Consider the following 22,059-nt stretch of genomic DNA (forward strand, 5'->3'; position numbering starts at 1 on the left):
AGGGGCATTATTCCGGTTGCCATTATCTTTAAAACCATGCAGGGGAGTTTTTAGCACGTTTGGAGTGCCTGGTGGTCCCTGAGACACGTGTTGGCTCCTCTTGGTGTGATGTATCTCCTGCTATGACTGTTGACAACCCAAGAACTCTGTACTCACTTGGCTGGCAGCTGCTGAATGTGGTTTTGAAAGTAGCGCACAGAATTTTTTTTAGTTGCTGTTCATGCAATGTGGCAATGGCAAGGTGTGTCCGAACTGACACTTTTTCACTGTGAACATGAAACCAACCCCCCCCCCCCCCTCCCCCCTCTCCACACACACGCACGCACACGCACACACAATTACTACGGCATTTGTACATTTGCACTTCCTTTCACTGGTGTTATGCACTGCAAATACATGAGGTGACAGATCTGGCAGAGGCACTTGGGATTTTGTTCTCATCGCTGTCCATATTTATGCACATGACAAAAATACATGGGTCCCAATGAGCTCCGTACATTTTTACCCTGTCAATTGTCTGGCCAGCGAGTTTCCATATTAATGAGGCGTAAATAAATTGAAAAATGTTGGTGGTCCCCAGAAAAATTGTCCATAATTCGAGTTGTCCGTATTAACGGGGGTCATATTAACAAGGCACGACTGTACACACGGATGCCCTTTTAGGACAGGCTCCTCGTGCACTGCAGCTACACCCGAGAATACCAGTGCTATCATCATTTGTTTGAGAGTGTGAATGCAGTGTAGCTTGTGCCCATGTGTTCCCAGTTGTGACGATGCTCCAGGTTAGCTGAGAGACAGAAGAAACTTATTGCTACATAGCATTAAGTGTTGATGTCCTGTGCCAGAGTCATGAAGGCCGGCTGGTACGTTAGCTGGTCCAAGGCTAACCAGGCCCTCTGCATTGCAGGAAAGCAGTATGTATAATTTGGGGATTGAATGGCAGCAGGGCAAAAGCAAAGGGAATGTTCGATTAGTATAGTGTTTGGGGCATGCAAGGGAAGGATGGAGACGGTAATGGAAATAACAGGCAGGGGTGAAGGTGTATTCAGGTGGATGTGGCAAAAACACACAGCTGGGGGTGGTGACAGATTTGTCAGGATAGGTGAACTCTGGTACAGATAACAAGCGGCTAAAAATGGCAATGGGATATTAAGATCAAATACATTGGTCAGTCATCTCTGATCTGGGTGCTTAGTTTTCCAGCAGACCTTCTGGTACATGGGATGGCTTAGGCCGTGGTTTGTATCGTAGTAGCAACAGCAGGAGCAGCATGCTGCTACAGTTTAATATTCCGCACAGTGGCGGCAGTGCACATTTCGCCTGTACTACCACCATAATCCGAGGTGCTCTAGCACTAAGGCAGCATACACACCTCTACAGTAAACCACCAACTTTATAAGCAATTGCTTCAGCTGGGAAGCATGCTTGCGGCCAGTCAGCTACAATTGCTTTAGTGGGCGCTTGGGCATGTTGGTTATTGAAGGTCATTGACTGCAGTGCAGAAAGACATAGACAGAGAAGAAACACTCCAGTAACCTGTAATTACTCTTATGTGATAGGGATGCAGACATGAAGAAACCTTCTTTCATGTCTTGGAAGTTTCCTGTGTGGTGCAGCTTAGCAGCATAACTGTTTTCTGAATAGAAGCATTCATAATTAAGAGCATAGAAAGTGATGGCAGTGTAGTGTATTGCAGCTGCAATTAGAATCAGAGAAAATGCATGGCTGTTGCTGGAGGTGTGAAGAAAAAGGATTTCCTTGCAACCTCTAGGCATGTAGGCTGGAGCTGAGAGGTGCATTTCAGTGGCCATGAATGTGTATAGCCTGCCTGTGCTGTAATGAAGATCAATTTTTCGTGACTGAAATGGTATCCAAACTTGCCTCTTGTACAGCATTGCGGCACACCCTATTTTGCCATTCTTGTATCTGCAACATCAAGCTCATCAAACCTTGTCAGTTCTTTAGCTTCGTAATGTGAAGCATGGGATGCAAGAAGTTTCTTGTCCTGCTTCTGTGTTTAACTCTTTGACTTCCAAACTTTCACCTGAAAAACATACAAAAAACGCGAAATTGTTTTAGTGATTTTTTGGCAAAAATAGCTGTTGTCAGGCTTAAAACACGCACTAAAGGCACGAACAGTTTCATGGACAACTAGCGCCCTCAAGTCTTCAAAATTGCAACCGATGCAATTGCTGATCATAACTTGTCTTTGATGATGGGAGCAACGCAGCGTCAGGCCGGACGAGTGTGACTCATCATTGGTGATATTCATACAATCTCCCATGTCGAATGCAGCTCAGGGTTAGCAGTTAAAGGGCTTAAATATCCTCCACTTTCCTGCATTTGAAATGTTTGCCTTGTACACTTGAAATAGGTAAACCTGAATGAGCCTGGCTTTTCTACCTTATGCCAGTAACCATGCTGCCACTAGTGATGGAAGAGTTTAGAAAAAACTTCAGAAAAGCCATCATTGCTGTGCATCAGATGCAGGCGACCATTGCGCATTTTTTTTTCCATTTAAATTTACTATGATGACTATTTCGGCAGTATTATTTAAGTCTGCTTGATAATTTGACATGCAGATAATTCGGACATTTGTGCTGGTCCTTTGAAGTCTCAAATAACATGGTTTTACTCTCTTGGAAAACCAGCACATTGCTGATAACTTTTTTTTTTCCAGCCACACAACCAGTTGAAGGCTGTGGGTTGAATCAACATATCAGTGCCTTTCGCCTATATTTTAGTTTGCGCTAACGCTAATAGCTATGTTTGAGCAGAGGAAAGGTTCTGAATTGCTATTATGAGTAGAGATCCACAAAGTAAACCACATATGGCCTAGGTCTGTATTAGACTGCACTTCTGATAATTAAAAAAAAAATATCTGGTTCCTTGAAGTTTGAATTGCTGAGTGTACTGTAAGTGCCATTTATGTACATCCTCTTGGTATGTTTGCATTTACAGGAATGGTTTTTGTTCATTTTGAGCAGCATTCTTTTTGTTTTCAGAGTAGGTGTGTACCAAGTTGTTTTGCTGCACTTCTGCACTGTGGCACCTTTTTTGTCTAAGTGCACTTGTTTTCTAATTTATTCTCTGCAGGGTTCGGAAGTTTAGTTACAAGGCTGTGGAAGTATCTGAGGAAGCTTCCGAATGGTTCAGGAACTTTCTGAAGAGTGACAAAATTCGCCTTGTGAGGATTCTTCTTGACCAGGCGACCATTGACAGAGGACTGGATGGCACAGCTTCGGTGATGAATTTTTCTTTTCATTGCTTGTAAGTTTTGTTGCAGCTGGAGCATTGGAAGGGACACAGTGAGCTACTGTTTGCAGCGAACTAAATCAGTGCTAGTGTGATGTCACCATGTTGACAGGCAGCATATGTGTTGAGCAGAAGCTGCTTAATGGCACCTTTTGATTGGGTAGACAACAGCAAGATAACGATGCTGCCATTTCTAACACTCCGTGTGTCTTGGTTCTAATGGCACATCTGAATGCATCATTTCCTTCATGACACATGAATGGTCGCATTCTGAAGCAACGCTCACTGCTGTTCCCATTTGGTTCCAACTATGCATAGATGCTAGCTTTAAGAACATCGGTGCTGCAGAAGCAATTTTATTGCAATTAAATTACCCTTAACCTTTCAATGCCTAGGGTCGCGAATTCGCAACATAACATTTGAACTCAGTGTTCTAGTTACTACATGGAGCTTGCATGCAAAGTTTGATGTCAACATGTCCTCACTTGTCAGTGCTTTCTGGTCAAAATGTTTGGCGGTGCTGTGAGCAAGCTGTGTGAAGAAAAAGCGGGCACAAATGTGACACTGTCAGCTGCATTCAAAGATTCTTGTTCTCTTATTTTCTGATGCATGTTGTGGGGAAAATAGGCAGACAATTGTAGGATGAGAGAATAGTCTCTTTGGGCCTTCGAGACAGTTTGAAGCCTTCGATCTGGTCTTTCACACAAGACTATGTGCACAAAATGGACTGAATGCTTATCGGTGCTAATTGGCAACATCCCTATTTCTCAGATTTTAGCTCTACTAACAAAATTCTGATATTGTCTTTTGAATGTGCGTGCATTATCTAGCAGACTTTGGTGGTAAGATTTTTTTTCTTTGATTCTGTTATAATTCCTCTATTAAAGGGTTAAGCAGCTTCAGTTCCCTGATATAGATGGTTCTGATTCTCCTCAGCCATTGTAAGTATGAATTATACTGTTATTTACTTTCCCTACATACTTCCAGGTGGCCTTCCAGGATAGGTCATCATTTCAAGTGCTCTCAAAGGCATCTCTCGACGAGCTAGTGTCCAAGCTGCCACCAGGCACTGACATCAGGCGGCGCAATTTTCGGCCCACCCTCTTTGTCGAAGGCTGCGAGGCTCATTCGGAGGTGAACTTGTCACTTTGGCTTGAGTGTGTTGCAGTTTAACAGATTGCTTATTCTGTGTTCACAGGACCACTGGGTGCGGTACAGAATCGCAGAAGCAGAAATGGCATTTTTGGAGCGCACAAGGAGGTAATGTCTTTAGCTTGAACAGTAAGCATGCTACAGGCTTTGAAAACCCAACAGCAGGCTGCACACAAGCTGAGAATACATTTTGCGGGCAATTCTCGTAGGGAATGTAAATGGCCTTCCTTTATAACGAGCAGTACATTTCTGACTGTGTAAGGGGCAGAAGCAATGCTACTGCAGTATGCCATTCGATATTGGGTGTCATAGTTCAGCTGTATGAACAGTCTGTTTTGTCGCTTAACACAACCTCAGAGACTAGAGGCATTAAAGAAGGGAATAGTTAGCATGCTAAAAAACAACTGCAAGAAACTGGGAGCAGCTCATCAGTACAAATGTGATTGCTAATTATTCAATGTTAGCCAAAGTTCATGAACTGGTTACTTTTTAATGGAAGCAGTTTGTATGGGAAGGTGATTCTCCTCTTGTGGTGTTACTGTAAAGCGCGATTATAGTTTTGCAAAAGGAATTCAGACTCGTGAAGCATGATCTAGTGCAGAGCTTCCCAAACTAGGTTCCTTGGAGGCAATGGGATTCCTTGAAGTGCTTTTTGGGTTGCTTGAGCACCTAAGTCGTATGCGTTTCTCAACCTTCACCTTTCTTTAGCCACTTTACTTCGGGACTAATACTCTTAATTTGCTCAAGGAATATTGTTTCACTATACAGCCAGTCATTAATTGAATTGGAGAATTTTTGTAGGTTCCATGCATCTCCTTGCTCTTTCTTGCATGCATGTTAGGCAACAGGAAATAGAATCCAGGACATGCAGGTTGTTTCCTTGGCACTTTTAAAAGCCATTGCAGATCCTGGAGGTTGTGACAACGGTGATAGCTTTCATCCTGGCGTCCGATTTTTTACAAGACACCGTTGTAATGTGAGGAAGCCACCTTAGCTGGAATTTGATCTGCTGCTGTCGTGTGCTGCGTTACTGTGTGGGGGAAGCCAACCTAAACCTAACTGGCATTTGCCAATGTTTTTTTTTGCGGCCTCCGCTAAAGTCACGAGCGGCTTTGAAACTGCGCTAAAACTGTTGAAAAGGTCACTCCCAGTTGCAGTTTTTTTTTGCTGTTGCTTGAGCACCTAAGTCGTATGCGTTTCTCAACCTTCACCTTTCTTTAGCCACTTTACTTCGGGACTGATACTCTTAATTTGCTCAAGGAATATTGTTTCACTATACAGCCAGTCATTAATTGAATTGGAGAATTTTTGTAGGTTCCATGCATCTCCTTGCTCTTTCTTGCATGCATGTTAGGCAACAGGAAATAGAATCCAGGACATGCAGGTTTTTTCCTTGGCACTTTTAAAAGCCATTGCAGATCCTGGAGGTTGTGACAACGGTGATAGCTTTCATCCTGGCGTCCGATTTTTTACAAGACACCATTGTAATGTGAGGAAGCCGCCTTAGCTGGAATTTGATCTGCTGCTGTCGTGTGCTGCGTTACTGTGTGGGGGAAGCCAACCTAAACCTAACTGGCATTTGCCAATGTTTTTTTTTTGCGGCCTCCGCTAAAGTCACGAGCGGCTTTGAAACTGCGCTAAAACTGTTGAAAAGGTCACTCCCAGTTGCAGTTTTTTTTTGCTGACCAAATTTTGCTTCTGCAGCATCAGTTTTTGGCAAAATTTTGTGTTACGAATTTTGGATATGTCTAACTATTTTAAGATATTTTACCAGTTCGCTGTAATAACGTTTCATTGTATTTACCTTTGTTAATGTTATGTTCCATGCATTATGTATTGAACCAGTTCTTAATAGTGTCAAGGCCTGATTTAAGGACATTTGTGTCATTTGTGCAGGTTATTTCCCAGCAAACAAAATTCTTTGCAAAAGGGTTAAGGATCAAAGAGGTAGTAACGCTGTTACTAGGGCTTGTTGGGTTAGCATCTTCGTTTCTGCGCGCTGCTTTGTGGTTACAAAAAGGCAAGGCTGAGTAAGCACAACAACCTATTTGAACGATTAGTTGAACGATTACTTGTTTTGTGCATTGTATGTAGATCGTCATTCTTGTTCAGGTTTTTGTCTTCACGTAACCACAAGGCAACGTGCAGAACCAAAGATCAGAGACACGGGAAAGTAGCTCATTAATGTATGTTATTAAAGCACTGTACCTTTATGTAAGGCTACGGTCAAAAGCGATCCCTATTTTTGTCCATTTCACTTCCAAGCACTGCCCGCAGAGCGTTGGCCGCGCCTCGCCAGGTATGTGGGGTTTCAGTTTGTCGCCTCCCGGGCATGGGGCATCACGAACGCGTGGCGGCAGCTGCGCGCCCCTCGGTCAGTGAGCAGGAAGCAGTTCTCGGAAGCACTTTTTATGGCGGTTTGCGCAGCTATCTCTCGCTGTATTGTCAACAAGCCAGTGCAGAGGCGTAACTGCAAATGAAGCTGTTTACACATTCATGAAACACTTGAAGGTGCTGCTCCAGTCTCTTTCGGCACAGGCGGCATCTGCAGGGATGCGTCTGAGGCAGGCCATGGGAAAGAAAGGACTGATGCCAGGGGAGAGAGTTCAAAAACTGCGAGTGGAGAGAGTGTATATTGTGGATGTTCGATTTTTGTTTTATACAATGAAGGACCTAGGTCAGAGATTATTTCCAAACCACTGGTGTTGTGGCATGTTAATCAACAGGTTTGATTGGCTGCTTAATTTTTGAGGCGGGTCACGTGAAGTGACTGCCTTAATGTCATTGTTCATCTTACAAAAGGTAGCCCACAGACAATGTTACGGCTAGTTGAGCACAACTGGTGACACCGTGTGCAGCACGTAAGCTTTCCTGTGAGGTTTCTTCTCTTTTATTCTCTGTGTGAGATGTACCCTTTTGCTAGGGTGATAAATGCTTTGTGCGACTCCACCCTTGTCACTTCAGTTTGCTCCTGTTTATAATTTGTAAATACATCTTCCATCTTAAACTCTCAAGACTCTCCTGACTTTTCCTCTTTCCTCCCGAGCCGAATCATTGGGGCCTTTCGAGTGGTCATTGCAGCCATCATGAAGGACACTTAGAATGGACATCACATCATAAAATTACCGTATTTACTCGCGTGTAACCTGCACCCCTAACTTTGAGCTCCATGAAAAAAAAAGCCTCTCGTATAACCTGCACGTTTACCTCAAAAAAACAAAAAATGACCACTAGAAAGATTTAACTGCACACTCAGGGATCATTTCATTTTCAGAACATTTATTCAAACGACCACCACCACGTCACTGGTTATCCGATTCCCAATCATCGCCGTTCTCACTGCTGCCACGAGGCTTCGCCACTTTCAAAGACATAGTCGTCCTTGGAACCATCCAAGTTGTTACTGATGGCACATTTTTTAAAGCTTTTACGCACCAAGTCGGCCGGTATTGCTTTCCACGCATCCACGATCCGCTGGCACAGCAATGGAATATCGGGCCTTCACACGCGTCCCGCCAGTGTGAGGGCGTAAAGGCCGTCGGCCATCCACTGGGCATGCAGCCGCTTCATGTGTGCCTTGAACGGCTTGTTCAGGCACACGTCGAGTGGCTGTAGCATGGACATCATGCCGCCAGGCATTATAACGAGGTCGGTACCGGTCTCGGCGAGACAAGGCTTCACCGCATCAGTGCAGTGGCCTCGGAAGAAATCCAGTACAAGCATCGACCGGCATGCCAGCTAGGCCACTGTTCATCCAGCAATTTTCATCCGCACGCATAATGATTCCTGGGGGCAGTGGAGTGCTAGGTAGAGTCTTGTGTTTGAAAATCACATACGGGCATAGTTGCATGCTGTCAGCCAAAGCACATGACATGGCTGTGGAGCGCAGCTTGGCATTTTCGCTGGTCAGCACGCTGACTGATTAGGAACGCTTTTTTTCTATGGTCATGTCCATCGGCATCTCAATGTACACAGGTGTCTGATCAGCATTTCCTACCTGAGACAGCAAATAGCTGTGCTCCGTCCGAAGTGCAATGACATATCGTTGAAAGGTCAACAGTTTTTCCTCGTAGGCATCAGGAAGTCGCTGGCTCATGGTTGTTCGGTGCTGCATAGAAAATCCGTCTTTCCATGAAGCGCTGAAGCCATCCACGGCTTGCACGAAACTCACGTGTAATGCTATTTTCCCGGGCCAACTTCAGGGTTTCCATTTGCACCATCTCATTCGAGACAGCATGACCACGACTTCTCTGCTCCTCAATTAAATTGGCAAGCTGCGTTTCGAGGTGGGGGTGCGTGCCAGTCTTCGGACCACGAAACACTCGCCTGTCCCGGTTCGTTGTTTCAAGACTTTTTTCTTCCTCCAGTTGCAAATGCATCACTCGTTGACGTTATGCTGTCTCGCAGCAGCTCTGTTGCAGATTTCTTCGGCTGTGGCTATAATCTTTAGCTTGTCTTTTGCTGTGACACTTTGCTGCAGAGTCACACTCATGGTGCCAAAACAAAGCAGGCAAACAATGCAAACTGGGGTGTAGTGCATGAAACAGCGTCTGACACTAACCTCAACAATGCTGGCTGAAGAAAACGCGGCCAATGGCGTGGGAAAGAATAAACAGACTATGAATGTGGATTTGGCTATGCCTTTCGTTGGCCCCTCATCGGCTTGTCAAGTGTCGATGGGGATGGCGGACTACAAGGGGAGGCCGCTGCGCATTGCCGTGAAGTCGGCCCACCCCCCTCCCCAAAGAAAAAAATTCAGATAACCAGCACCCCCATTTTTAAATGTTTTTTCAAATTTCGGTGCAGCTTATAAGCGACTATATACGCTACTCTTGAGCGAACAGGTTTCTTAAGAGTATATATAGTATTAGGTGAAGCAAACTGTGATTGGTTGTGAGAGAATTCGTCTGGTAAGAATGTTCTGGTCAAGGTTAAGTTGATGTAACTTGTATAGCAGTAACTAATGGCTCACTTTTTCGTGCTTTTGTGAAGTCCAAAAAAAATTAGTATTCCATCGAAGAGTGATCAAGAATGGCCTTCAAGTTTATGCATTAATAATATAATAATATGGCGTGTTTACTTGAATTTTTTCGGAAGCTGTGTTGTGACTGAAAAAATGAGTGATTCAAGTAAGTTAAGAACGTGTAATATTATATACTGTAAAATTTTGTGCAGGTGCAAATAAACTGATTGGTAGTTGGGGGAGAATGCTAGTTTTACCAGGCTCTTGAAGTGGAATCGTACTACTGATAAATCAAACTATTTATTTTATAAAATAAATAAATAAATTACTTTGGCACAGTCATGCTAGGCAATTGCCTCAAATGCATGGATGTATATAGGGGGAAGGGTGTGGGGGCACACATGCTCTGTCCGCTCATATCAGTGGCAGGGAACTGGGTCACGAGGCAGCATTGCAATAAATATCTTTCCAAGCACACACATCCTGTAGGCTTTTGCTGCAAACTGAATAGCACTCCATGTAATGTTGCCAGCTGTGAGTAAAAATTATATTTCTAGGTGATGCTGGTGTCTGAGCGAGAAAATCTGCATTATTATCCCGGCTTCTTTGTTTACTTTCGGTATGCTATACATTTGCTGCAGCTTCTGGCAAGGGAGGGAGGGTAGAGGCAGGGGATTAAGCAGTTCTGTTTCATTTCCTGTTTCATTTTCTTGAAATTGGCATGCATGCATATTAAATCATGCATTACCTAATAATGCTTTGGAGCTGGGAATGTGCATACACAACGCTTTCAGTGTCTTTGCTCAGTATTTCGTGAATATACACTAAAAGAATCAAAATATCTTGGTGCTGCCACTTTATTCCTAAGAGTGTATAGTAAACTAATGCCAACTCTCTTAGGTCAAACCTTAGGCCAGGACTCCGAATAGGTGCCATGCAGTTGAAACGCAGAGAAGCTTCCTTTTTTTGCTGCTCCTTTGTTTATATTTCCTCATGACTACTGTTCTGCTTATGTTTCATTTTTAAACTTTTTAATTTGTTGCTAGATGCATCATGACAACAGTCGATCAGGACACTGGCATCAGGTCTGAAAAGGAGCCACTTGTGACTTTGCGAACGTAAGTGCAAGAATCAAGTGCTTTGTCCAAAGCATTTGCATAACCCAGCTGTTGTCTTACAGGTACAGAGTTGACAAATCCAAGCTGGGGCTGGAGAGGTACGACTCCAAACCACTGCTTGGCATCGGTTCCATCCATGTGAAAGATGGCAGGATCAAGATTGGAGATGAGGTCTGGGCTGTGGTGGCCCCGAAGCCACTCCTGTGATAAAGCTCTGGCCATATTGGTCCATGTTGCAGTTTTGAAAAATATAAGGTACTCGTGAAAAAGAGTCTAAGCTAAACTCAAGGTATTTGTGTTGCAGATGTCGGTCGTATTGCTGAAAAGAAAATTTTTTTTTTTTTTTTCAGCAGCACGACATTTGAATGCAGATGCCTTGAGTTGAGCCTGTGCTCTTTTCTGCATGAGTGCCTTGCGCTTTATATTTTAGGGAAAGCATTTGACGGTTTTTGGATTGTAGTTCTCTTTACACTAGTGGACCTTTTTTGGAAGGCAAGCTTTGCCATTTTGTTTTGTACGTTCAGTAGTGTTGATCTTTCTGAGTAAATTGCAGTGACTGTGAAGACTGTGAAGCTTTGCAGCAGCTCTTGAGTGAGGTACATTGTGTAGTACTATAAGCACAATATTGACACAGACAGAGCCAACTAGATTTGCTGCTTATAATTATTTCCTTATGCTTATGCAGCAGTTAGTATTCACACTTTACCACTGTTCGCACTTTCTGTATCTGCATTGCATAGATGGTCCTTATAGAGATCAGTTTTTGTCACACCAGTCTTCATTTTCTGGAGCTTTATTTGATATTAATCGAGCGACTCCCCATCTGAGTTGGGAGGTGAGACTGCCCATGCCTCTCACCACGCTCTGAGCAGCAGCTGTTTCAGACTCATAATTTTCCTTGCTGTGTGAGGCATGGTTATTACTACAGCCATGCAGATGAAGCTAGTGCGTGTTGCTGTGCTGTTCAGGTGGGAGAGGCATGTGCAACCAACACAGCATGACGGAACCACATGCATCTGGTAGTTGCAAGCTCATGGAGTGATGAGGTGAGATGATGAGATGAGTAACCGGATGGCATCACATGAGCTGAGGATCAATGTCATGAGACCGGTTTGTAGCCGTAGCGCTGGTGCTCATTCCATCCAGCCATGGTGGGGCCACGTTCCATTCGAAGATGTAGTAGCCCACTGTGTTAGCTGTCAGCAGCGTAATGGCAATAGAGGCCACTTTGGTCATCAGCCCAGCCACCATCTGCAAGAAACAGTATGGTGCAAAGCTCTCTTGGACATTCGTCTTACTACATCAGTCAGGCTGTGGAGCTCTGGACTGTCTATGAGTGAATCAGTTATTTCATTTATTTTCTGGCAGCTTCCATGCATATTGTACGGAACATGCCTTTATACGGTGCCTTACGTTGTGCGAAACTGGGACTTGCACAGCTGTTTCTATGGGTATATTCCAAAAGTACTGGGGATTGTCCTTCTTTTACAATATATGCCCAGATATATGTGTGGCCAATCCTTCTAAGTGTGTAGAAATGTTCAGACAGGTTGTTTCAGGCTATCTGCTGTAATTCAAGTTGTGCGTTATTGCCCTGTTAGTGTTCTTGGCAGTCGGTGATGTCACTGATGTCTGGCAGCTTTTATCCAACCCATGAAGCCTTTATAATGTGTGTATGAGGGACAGGCTTTCATTGTAGCCTTCCAGCCCTCAATTATGCTTTTCAGTATGGGGACCAATCTATTAACATGTGGACGAACCAGCGGAAATACAATGCAAGACAGGAGAATAAAGGAACACATACACCACACCACCACTGGACTTGCAACTAATTTACTACTGCGTCTTATTAGCACTGGTTAAAACTGATTTACAATTGTGTTGTATTTACACTGTTCCGTCCATCTGTACGCTGTGAATTAGCTGGCCCAGCAGTACGCACTTCTGACTAATCTGCTCTTGAATTATCTCAGGTGTAACCTACTTTTAAATGATGAGAAAGAGCAAAAGGAAGTGGTGCTGTGTGAGAGCTCAGTTTTTTGTTCAGGTTTCTTTTTGGCATTACTTTTACAATGTAGTGCACCTGAAGTTGATTTTACTTAATGAACTGTTACATTTTACATCGCACAGGGGTGCATAATGGCCAACTCTTGGAGGCGAAAGTTGGGGGGGACCATACCGACCTACATTTGCAGAAAAATGAGTCAGTATGTTTCCTTGAAATAAATTTTTGCTCGGGAGGTTTGGTTGCCAAAAATCCACCTGTGAATTTACGTGCAAATGTCTTGCACTGCAAAAAGCTGTATTTTGAAATTTTTTTCTTTGAAGTGCCTGTTGTGTTCATTTTATTGAAGTTGATGCATTTTATCTCAACACGCATGTACTAAACCTCTTTATACAATAAGGTACTATAATGAAGTACTTGTTTTTTTCATGTTAAAGCTGAGGCAGTTGTGCTACTGTTGTGTATTAAATCAATAAAGTTTTCACCATTTAAGCAGCGCAGTGTCGAGATTACCTACTAAGGGTATTCAATAAGTTTTCTATCCTAGTATGATCTGCCGGTGTTAGCTGAGCTTTTCTGGCCAGGTTGAGATGTGGCTAGGCATATACACAGGAAGTTTGATCTGATGAAAGCACTGGAAGTCACTGGATGACAAAGGAAGTACAGTGTGGGTCTACAACGTAATTTAAGGTTTTGGAACTTCGTTTTGCAATTAAATTTCTTGCAAAGGAAGAAACTAAGCCTAAAGAAATTTGTGAAAGGATGACTGCTGTGTATGGAATTGAAGGTGACTTCCATTCATGCCAACCTGTTAGTCTGAGAAGATGAGCCTCAAAGTGGAGGCAATGATTTTTGGAAGATTGTTCGGTGAAAGTCACAATAACTTATGACTTTTGGCACAGTTTCCAGTATTATGCATGTCGTTTTGATGTCAAAGGTCAGTTCCTATTGGGTGCCACGAATGTTTACATCTGAGCAAAAAACATCTTGTCCGTAATCCAGCCAGGAGAATTCAGACATGCTCACAAAAAAAAAAGATTGCTGTTCTTGAACTGTTATGGGCAATGAAACATTGGCTCCCAGTGATTTGTACTTTCTCTTTTCCAACCAAAAAAAAGCTGCATAAGCTACTATTTCATGACAATGCAGGCAGGGATGTATTGACAGTTCCTGCAGGAGCATGAAGTCACCCATTGCTTTGGGCATTTGAACACTGCAGCCAAAATGGAATAAGTGTGTTAAAGTCGAGCGATTACAGTGAGAAGCAGAGAGGTCAGGTTTCACAAAATTTGGTTGTCACATTCAGGTAGGTAATTTGTTCAACACCGTTCGTGGTATATCCCTGCTGTAGAGCTGTACACCAAGATCTCTGTAGATGAGGCCTCACTGCTGTGGAAGTGATTGCCTACCCCGGCATGCGTGTACCTCCGCTAGAGAGAATGGGATACGAATTTCTCGGTCCGCTCAGTTGGGGCACAATTGGCACTGAACAGAGGAGGGACGAACATATATGTGGCTTGGAATTTGGGACTGGCCACTGGAACATCTGCAGAGCCCATATTGTTACATGGCCTAGCTCTAAGATAGTCGTGCCGACTATGGCCCATGCTAGATGTCTTTCCATCCTGAGTTCTCGCATGCCAACGACACTCCGACCCTGCGCAGGTACAGCCGCTCGCCTTCACCTCAGGTCCGTCGCTCCTGTTCGCCACAACTTCAATGCCCGGCCACTCCGCCCTTACCTGGCTTTCATTTGGAAAACTAACCAATGCAGCTCCCGAAGGTGATGCTGCATTAACGACCCGGCACGAAAATCCTCTCCTGACCCCTGCTCCTCGCTGCAACCTTCTCGACATCTGCGTGGACCGTGCACCAGTTACGGCTGTGATTGACACTGGCGCTCTAATTTCTGTCCTGAGCTCCTCCGTTTGCCGCCGTCTGAAGAAGGTTGCGACACCCGCCGTTTCCTCAGCCGTTCGTGTCGCCGACGGCATTGCTGCTGCCTTCGTTGGAATGTGCACTGCACGTGTTTGCATTGCCGGTCGTACTACAGCCGTCCTATGCACTGTGCTCGACCACTGCCCCCACGATGTGATCCTCGGCATCGAATTTTTAACGGCCCACGCGGCGCTAATTATTGCTTCACGGGCCTTCTTCGTTTGGACCTGTCGCTCTGTTCTGAAAGCGCCGATTCCAAGCAGCCCCGCTTGCGTGCCACTGAATTTACTCGCTTGCCGCGCGATGCTGCAGTCTATGTTCCAACGTCCCCAATTCCCTCCGTTCTTGATGGTGCCTACATCACTTACCCAATCAAGGACATTGTCCTTCAGCGAAACATCATCCTTCCACACACCATCCTGACTGTCATCGGTAACTGCACCTACCTTCCGATTCTGAACCTCAGCCTCTCTACTCAAGTTTTACCCCGTGGAACCACACTCGTTGAACTGTTTCCTTTGGCTGAATGCACAGTTTCTGCTCTTGCATCTGGGCCTCAGTCTGGTCACCATAATCCCCGCTCAGCCGCTTCATGTCCGAACCTTATTTCTGCAATGATCGCGGCGGATTTGCCACCTGACCACGCCCACGTGCTCTCCACCCTGTTAGTTTCCTACAGTGACGTCTTCGATTTTGAGAATCGTCCTCTCGGCCAAACTATTGTCTTGACCCATCACATACATACGGGCGATGCCAGCCCCACACACAGAAGGCCCTATCTTGTCTCCCTTCCTGAGCACCATGTCATCCAGACGGAGGTTGACAAGATACTGGCAAACAACATTTTTGAGCCTTCTAGCAGTCCGTGGGCGTCTCCTGTGGTGTTAGTCAAAAAGAAAGATGGCAGTTGGCACTTCTGTGTAGACTATCGCCATCTTAATCGAATCACAAAGACGTCTAACCTCTTCTGAAAATTGATGACGCCCTCGACTGCCTGCACGGTGCCAGCTATTTTTCTTCTATTGATCTCCGTTCAGGCTACTGGCAAATTGCTGTTGATGAACGGGATCGTGAGAAGACAGCCTTTGTCACCCCTGATGGCCTTTACCAATTCAGTCATGCCTTTCGGCCTCTGCAGCGCTCCTGCCCGTGCCACTGCACAGTTCGTCTTCTTCGTGACAATTTTTTTTTGCTGCAATTCTTTATCTCGTTTCTTCAAGTGACCGATGCAGGCTAGGTGGCAGGTTAGGTGTGTTATGTCTGGCCTATTTCGGAAACTGGCACGGTAATGCTAGCATTGGCAGCCATTTCGTTACCTTCGTGCTTGCACTTTTAGTTCTGTAGTGTTGACAGAGTTACATGTAAGGATTTTTTTCCGCCCCTGTGAGTATCTGGGAAACGAGCCAAAATGACGTATGCGGCTGTAGAGAATCACGAGTGTTTTCCCTGGAGTCATAGTGTGCAGTCTTTGTCATAAGTTTCAGTTGTTTTTAGGTCCTTCAAAGAGGATGTGGCTTCCCTGGTGCTGGGATGCATTCTGTGGTACGGAATGCATCCCAAGTTCTACGAGTGTTACTGGAAGTCAACACATAAATACTGACAGCCTGAAAGGACTTACGAGCAAACTTAGAAACATGGCTTTTATTAGTTTTTCATGGGGTGGCTTTTGTGTCAGGAACCTTTCAGAAAACCTTAATTCTGTGGCATTGTAAGAGCAAATGCAAAAAAAAAAAATACCAGAGGGAAGAGCAAAGGAGGGCAAGCAAGGGGGGCCACAAATGGATCAAGAAAGTGACTGAGTGGGAGCGCGGGAGAGATGGCGTGTTGTGTACTGATTAGGTCATTGCTCAGGGAAAATTGAAGATACCTATTCAATTATTTCGGCCAAACAGCTGCCTTGTGTCCACTCAAATCTCGCACAGAGTTGGTACTTGTCTGAATTGGCGATAATTGAGTGTGTATTGTATGCGGCAATGCCGGATGAAGTGTTCACATGGATGGATGGATTGAATATAGGAGCATCCCCTTTGAAACAGGGTTGTGGAAGTTTCCACCAAGCTCAGCTTTTGTTTTTCTTTTATATTTCGTTAATGGTGTTATTGGTGTAATAAATATGACTGTTAATTCACCAGTTTCCTTAAAGACAATTTTTACTTTTAACCTAATGTCATGTCCCTGCTTTTGAGCCACCAGTCTTCCAATTTCTTTTTGCTAATTTCTGCTGCTGATTCATTCACATGACCATTGTTATCTCTAAACCCGAGAACCTTGGTAAGAGTTACTGCATTGACATCCGGATGGATACCGTCGCATTCTAGTATACTGTATTGAATTATTTCTTCAGATTTGCCATACACTAACACTACACGCGAAACGAAGAGCGCTTCTTAACCTTCCAGGGTCGAGAGCCGGAAGATAGTTCTGCAACAGCCGCACTATAAGTGCCATGCTCGTAGTGGAGCTGTTGAAAAACTTTTTGGTCCGGCATTGCGGCATACGATGTGGGCTTTCGATTAAAGCTCACTGACTCGGGCAAGTACCCAACCCAAACGTAGAAATTACCGCCAAATGCCATACCAATGTGAAATTTTGAGCCAGAACAAGCCAGTTGTGAAGCCGAGAGGATGTCTTTTCAGTTTTCTCTGAGCGACTTAACACTCGGCAGAAGCGTAAAAAAAAATTCAGGGGTCACTTTGTTGACCTAGAGTGCGGTGAGGCGAAAACCTTTAGCGCGGTGTTGCTGCTTGTGTCGCTGATGTGTGGTGAAGATGTTGATTAAAAACTGACTACAAACGGCGTTTAGGCGGCATCCCTCCAGGTCGGCGTTCAGGAGGCGTCTGGATTGGGACGCAGCAGCGCGTGTAGCAGTGTTGCCAAGGGGTCCACGGAACACCACCGCCCGTTCGGCGGGACGCCTTGCCCGTTGGGCAATTTAAGGAAAGGAAATGACGCCTGCCTCATGTATATCGGTGGACACCCGACCCGCGCCGTAAGGGAAGGAAAAGGCTTTCGTTAGTTGCTGGATGTAACGGACGCCGGACAGATCCATGGCCGCGAGTAATGTCCATTAAAGGCTTTCGCCTTTAAAGAACCTTGACTCGCGGAGACGCGTTCTGGCGGGCGCTGAAAAGTGCAAAGGTGGCACTGGCCGAACGCGAACGGCTTCTGCATAGCAATTCACTTACCCAATCTTCGCGAGATAGTTCTGCACGTGCAGCAAGGCGAAGTGCTGCCCGCATGGCCATGTGTTTCACCGCGTGTGAAGTGGCCAAGCGAACGGTGCTTGGCTTCTGCAGCATTTCCCCCTGGCGCAGCTGTGTGCTGTATACATTCGTTGGCCAGTGTCTTGAAGTGTAACTGTCACGGCAAAACAGCGAGGTGCTGCCTGCCTTCCTTTTAAAGTAAGAGTATTAAGGGTCCTGTTCGTTCAGCGGAAAACCTGGCCGCGTGTCGAGAAAATCCGGAATGGTTGAAAAGGTTTGGCGTCACACGTGGAGTAGCGGTATTGAAAACGGATTAAAACATTGTATAAATTCTGCTTACCAGGTTGCAACACAACCCATACGTCATGTCATTACGACATGCATGTAAAGTCTAAGAATTGCTCTGAAAAGGAAATTAAGGTCGGCAAAATTTAGGAATCGAACCCCTGACTTGTTCCAAGTCGGGAGCGCTATACCCCTTGCCACTTGCACGGTTTGGTTCAATTGGCACTTTATGATGTGTGGTCTTTTGCATAATATGGAGAGCGTGTCTGTGCCTGCGTGGGCAAGAGGAATCACTGACGAGAGTTAAAACTATCATGTCACACCCTTTAAGGCAGCTTGAGCCCTTTAAGGCTTGAGCGTGGGTGCAGTGTATTATTGCTTGTAGGGAATGATAAGCTTATCTACCGCTATTTTTTAATACCAAATTATTTATATGTCGAACTGTTTCGTGATCCCCTTGAAATTTGATATATCTGGGCTCGACTGAACCGGTATGTGGGGTTTAACGTCCCTAAGCTGTATTTTGCTATGAGGGACGACGACGTTGCGGGCTCTAGATTGATTTCGATCACCTGGGGTTCTTTAACCTGCACTCACCTCGCACAGAATAGGTTTTCTTTTGCATTTTTTCTTCATCGAAATTGCGGCTGCCGCGGCCGGGATTTGATCCCGCGATGGCTATTTTCACGAAATCGCTGCAGCGGCGCCGCGAACTAGACCGCGTCGCCGCTCATCGTCTGTATGTCGTCTGCTCACGGCGTACACAGATGTGGCGAGAGGTTAATCGATGCTGTCTACATACCAACACCGTATGCACGCGTGCGTACGCTAAATGCAGCTATTTGGTCGGAAGTTACGCCATATCTAACATTCTCACTTTTTAAACGCCTAGTGGCGCCATCTGGTGGTTAGGACAGGAACCATAGTTGTCAACAAACCGACGCCCCTCTTAAGCCTAAAAGAGGAAGAATCGGCACCCGAAATAAAAATTAAAGCAAATTTATCGCTCAAACGTTTTCTTATGGGCGAGATAAGACAAAGCGAAAGACCGCTGGCTCTTTTATGGCCAGTAAACGCGCTGAAAAGGGCAGTAACAGAGACGAATTCAGTCAGAAGCGAGGCATCCTGCATCGAAGGGCGCCGCCATGTTTCTCGCCGCGGGTGCTCGCCTTCCTATTGGCTGACGAGATTCGGCGGATTTTTTTCCGGCGGCTGAATTCGGTCCTAGACCGATCGGCCTTTCCGCTGGGTATTTCGGCGGAATCTCTGCCGCGGAGTTTTATTGTAAAAATATATTTTAGGAGGGCTGTCGCATGGATTTTTCCGGTATAACGAGATAGTGCTGCTGCTAAGCGTCATTGCACGAGTTTTCTGATGCCAGCGGCACGCAGTGAAAATGGGAGTAGCAATACTTTCCACGTTGTTGTGGAATGTTTGCAAGAGCTTGACAGTGCAGCTGGCATCAGACACCGAGCCTATAGTCTAAAAAAAGATTTCCTCGGGCTGGAAGTGCGTGTTAATACGAGGCACTATTAAACATCGCTTAGCGCACATGACTGACGGGCACATTTCGAGCGTGAAAAGATTTGTGCGTGACTGCATCTGTAATGGCAGACCTTATTACGGCATTCGTGTGAGGTGATTGGGGCTTAGATATCCACGGAGAGTGAGGGGTGGTATAATGACTGCATTCTGATTACATTTATTATTTTTTTCGCGGTCCGTTTTTACCCCCATACCTTCGCTAGCTGTCACTGCGATCAGTCAGTCACTCGAGCAGATGGCAGGAATATAATAAAATGGGGCGAATAGTGTCCTCTCATAGTGACATGCCTTCAGTCCCCTGCTAACGTAGAGAGAGCACAATGTGCGGTTTTTATTCCAAGTAAACAGTGCGCGGAAAAAGGTGACCTCAATGTTATCGCTTTTCAGCTGTGCACATGATAAGAAATGCGTTCATGTTTAAAGTAGCACATGGTTAATAAAGTTTATGAGCAAGTTAAAGCTCAAGCAACAGTGACGAACAACATTTTCTCGCTTGTTTTCTGCGTAATTAATCAGCATAACGATCGCTAGGTCTTGCTTGCCTGTAATGCTTAATGAGAAATATTGCGCTTCTAGTTTTTGTCATTTGCCCGTTGTACAAAAGTATTCGTCTTCAATGTCATATATTTGAAATTATGTCCGAATTGTGTGGTTCATCTTGCGCTGCGCTTACGCGCCGGATGGTTTCAAACACCAGACAGTGATTTCCTTATCTTTCGTTGATTCCTTTGCACAGCCAAAAAGGGAGACTATTTGGCTCACGCGATGCTGCCATTGTCAGCGAACAAGCGCTGCTTTATCGTGATATCTTAGCAGTTAAGCGCGCTTCTAAGGCTGTCCCGAGAAGCAGTCCTCCGTAGTGCCACCATGTTGGATGAACTTAGGCGCTCCCTCTCAATCGTGAAAATCTCCAATATGGCTGCTTTGGCGTTCGTGTGAACGTCACAGCTTTTGTAAATAATTGTACACACTGCGTGCGCCCGTGTCATTTCGGAGGCAGACGTGGTGGTGGCACGCGCATGGCCGTACCATGTCCCTGGCGCCCAGGTCGGTGATGCTGTAGAGCAGCGCCAGCGCCATGGAGCCCACGGGGAAGATGACCGATGTCGAAGCGCCCACCAGCACCGGGATGGCGAAGTACAGCGGGTGGCACTGGTTGCTCACCGCCTGCGAACCACGCGCCTGTCAGTTGGCCCGCGGCACTCTGTGCCATACTTGGGCCGTACCAGTTCGACGACGATCGGCATGAGCAGCGATGTGGTGGCGTCATCGCCAGTCAGCTCCGTGAGGAGTGCTGAGCACACGGCCAGCGTCGATTGTGAGAGCAGCAGGTTAGGCGTCGGTATGGAGGTCATCCGCTTGGTTATCCACGCTGCCAACCCGAACTCCTGTGGGTACAGTTTTGAGCCTCACTACTTTGTGACATACATGTGTTTATTTCTTTTGAACATTTATCTGCTTTCAATATTGTCTTCTTTTTTTGCTTTTCTGATCACGGAGGAAGACTTTTTAGGAGGTGAAACTTTCGTCAGCGCGAGCGACTAGATAAGGTCACAATTGTATGCGCCGACGGCGCCGTATGCAGTGGAGGTGCCATGCGGCGCGTCGTAGAAGCCGCAGCGAAAAAAAAAGGCGCCCGGGCAGGCTAGTGTTCCTGTATAGCATAGTTCCTGTGGGAGCATATTTAGGAACACTAGGGCAAGCGGCTCCGGCGCGCTCTCCGGCGGCGCGCGCTCAAAGCAGACGACACGGGTGTTTGCTTCAGCGGGCACGCCGTGACGTTGTATTTGTGCGCCCTTAAGTCAAACAGCAACCTCTCTTGTCGGTGTCTGTTCGAGGGCCGTAATACTAACAGCGCTGCTACGCGCAGCGCGGCCTACTTTGGAATTTGCTAGATTAAGATGGTATTCAGGTGATTTGTTCGAAATTGCAAAAGCGGTTACAAGTGTTGCAGGGAGAAGGTGAGCAAGGTGAGAAGTTGTAGCCGGTTGTTGCCTTCTCGGCTGACGTGTAGTCATAAACGCTGCGCCGTACGACGCCCGCATTCTCCTCCAGCAGACGAAACTCAGCGTGGTCACATACTCGACGAACGCGAAGGCATATTTGCCTTCGACGAATGCGAGCAGCGCTTATACCCATCCATGGAATCAGTCATCGCGCGGGTGTCAAACAATAGCTCTGCGTAAAACCAGAAGCTACAGGTCATCTTAAGCGGCCATGGAAAAGAACGCGTTTTATTTTTTGCTGTGCTCAAATGGTTGAAGCGTAGCACCAGTTGCTCTTCGGGCTACCATCGGTAAAGAAGCGCGCGAGAATGCCCTCACTAGAAGTCAGGCGCGCGCGGCCGAACGGGGGCAACACGCTCGACCGGTTGCATTGGCAGCCGAAACGGCTGTAATTTCTTTCCAGGCCGCCAGGCGCCGCCAGCATGATAGTGGCTCCGCGGGCTTGTTGCTCTGCTGCATTTCTCTACCAAAAGTGAAATCATGCGAGGCACAAACAAGGCAAACGAGCTAATAAACTTTTGTACGGTTTATTTTCTCAGCTTAAAATTTTTCTGCGATCGCTATCCTTATCTCTTCGCCACTTCTTAAC

The 22,059-nt window shown here is 45.8% G+C and overlaps 2 protein-coding genes across 2 annotated transcripts in view; one reads left to right on the forward strand and one right to left on the reverse strand.

The window, feature by feature from the left end:
- Positions 1–12,985, forward strand: part of LOC144115692 (mitochondrial amidoxime-reducing component 1-like) — a 48,060-nt gene extending 35,075 nt beyond the window's left edge. The window contains exons 4-8 of the mRNA XM_077650164.1: positions 3,097–3,244; positions 4,243–4,389; positions 4,454–4,515; positions 10,417–10,488; positions 10,551–12,985. Coding sequence (XP_077506290.1) covers positions 3,097–3,244; positions 4,243–4,389; positions 4,454–4,515; positions 10,417–10,488; positions 10,551–10,695 — 574 coding nt within the window. The 3' untranslated portion in view covers positions 10,696–12,985. The remainder of the gene's footprint in view (positions 1–3,096; positions 3,245–4,242; positions 4,390–4,453; positions 4,516–10,416; positions 10,489–10,550) is intronic.
- LOC144122882 (uncharacterized) overlaps positions 11,566–22,059 on the reverse strand; it is a 63,539-nt gene continuing 53,045 nt past the window's right edge. The window contains exons 13-15 of the mRNA XM_077655855.1: positions 20,691–20,852; positions 20,494–20,631; positions 11,566–11,739 (exon numbers count right to left, since the gene is read on the reverse strand). Of these exons, the coding sequence (XP_077511981.1) occupies positions 11,566–11,739; positions 20,494–20,631; positions 20,691–20,852 (474 nt within the window). The remainder of the gene's footprint in view (positions 11,740–20,493; positions 20,632–20,690; positions 20,853–22,059) is intronic.

Source organism: Amblyomma americanum, chromosome 1, assembly GCF_052857255.1.
Source record: "Amblyomma americanum isolate KBUSLIRL-KWMA chromosome 1, ASM5285725v1, whole genome shotgun sequence".
Classification (NCBI taxonomy): domain Eukaryota; kingdom Metazoa; phylum Arthropoda; class Arachnida; order Ixodida; family Ixodidae; genus Amblyomma; species Amblyomma americanum.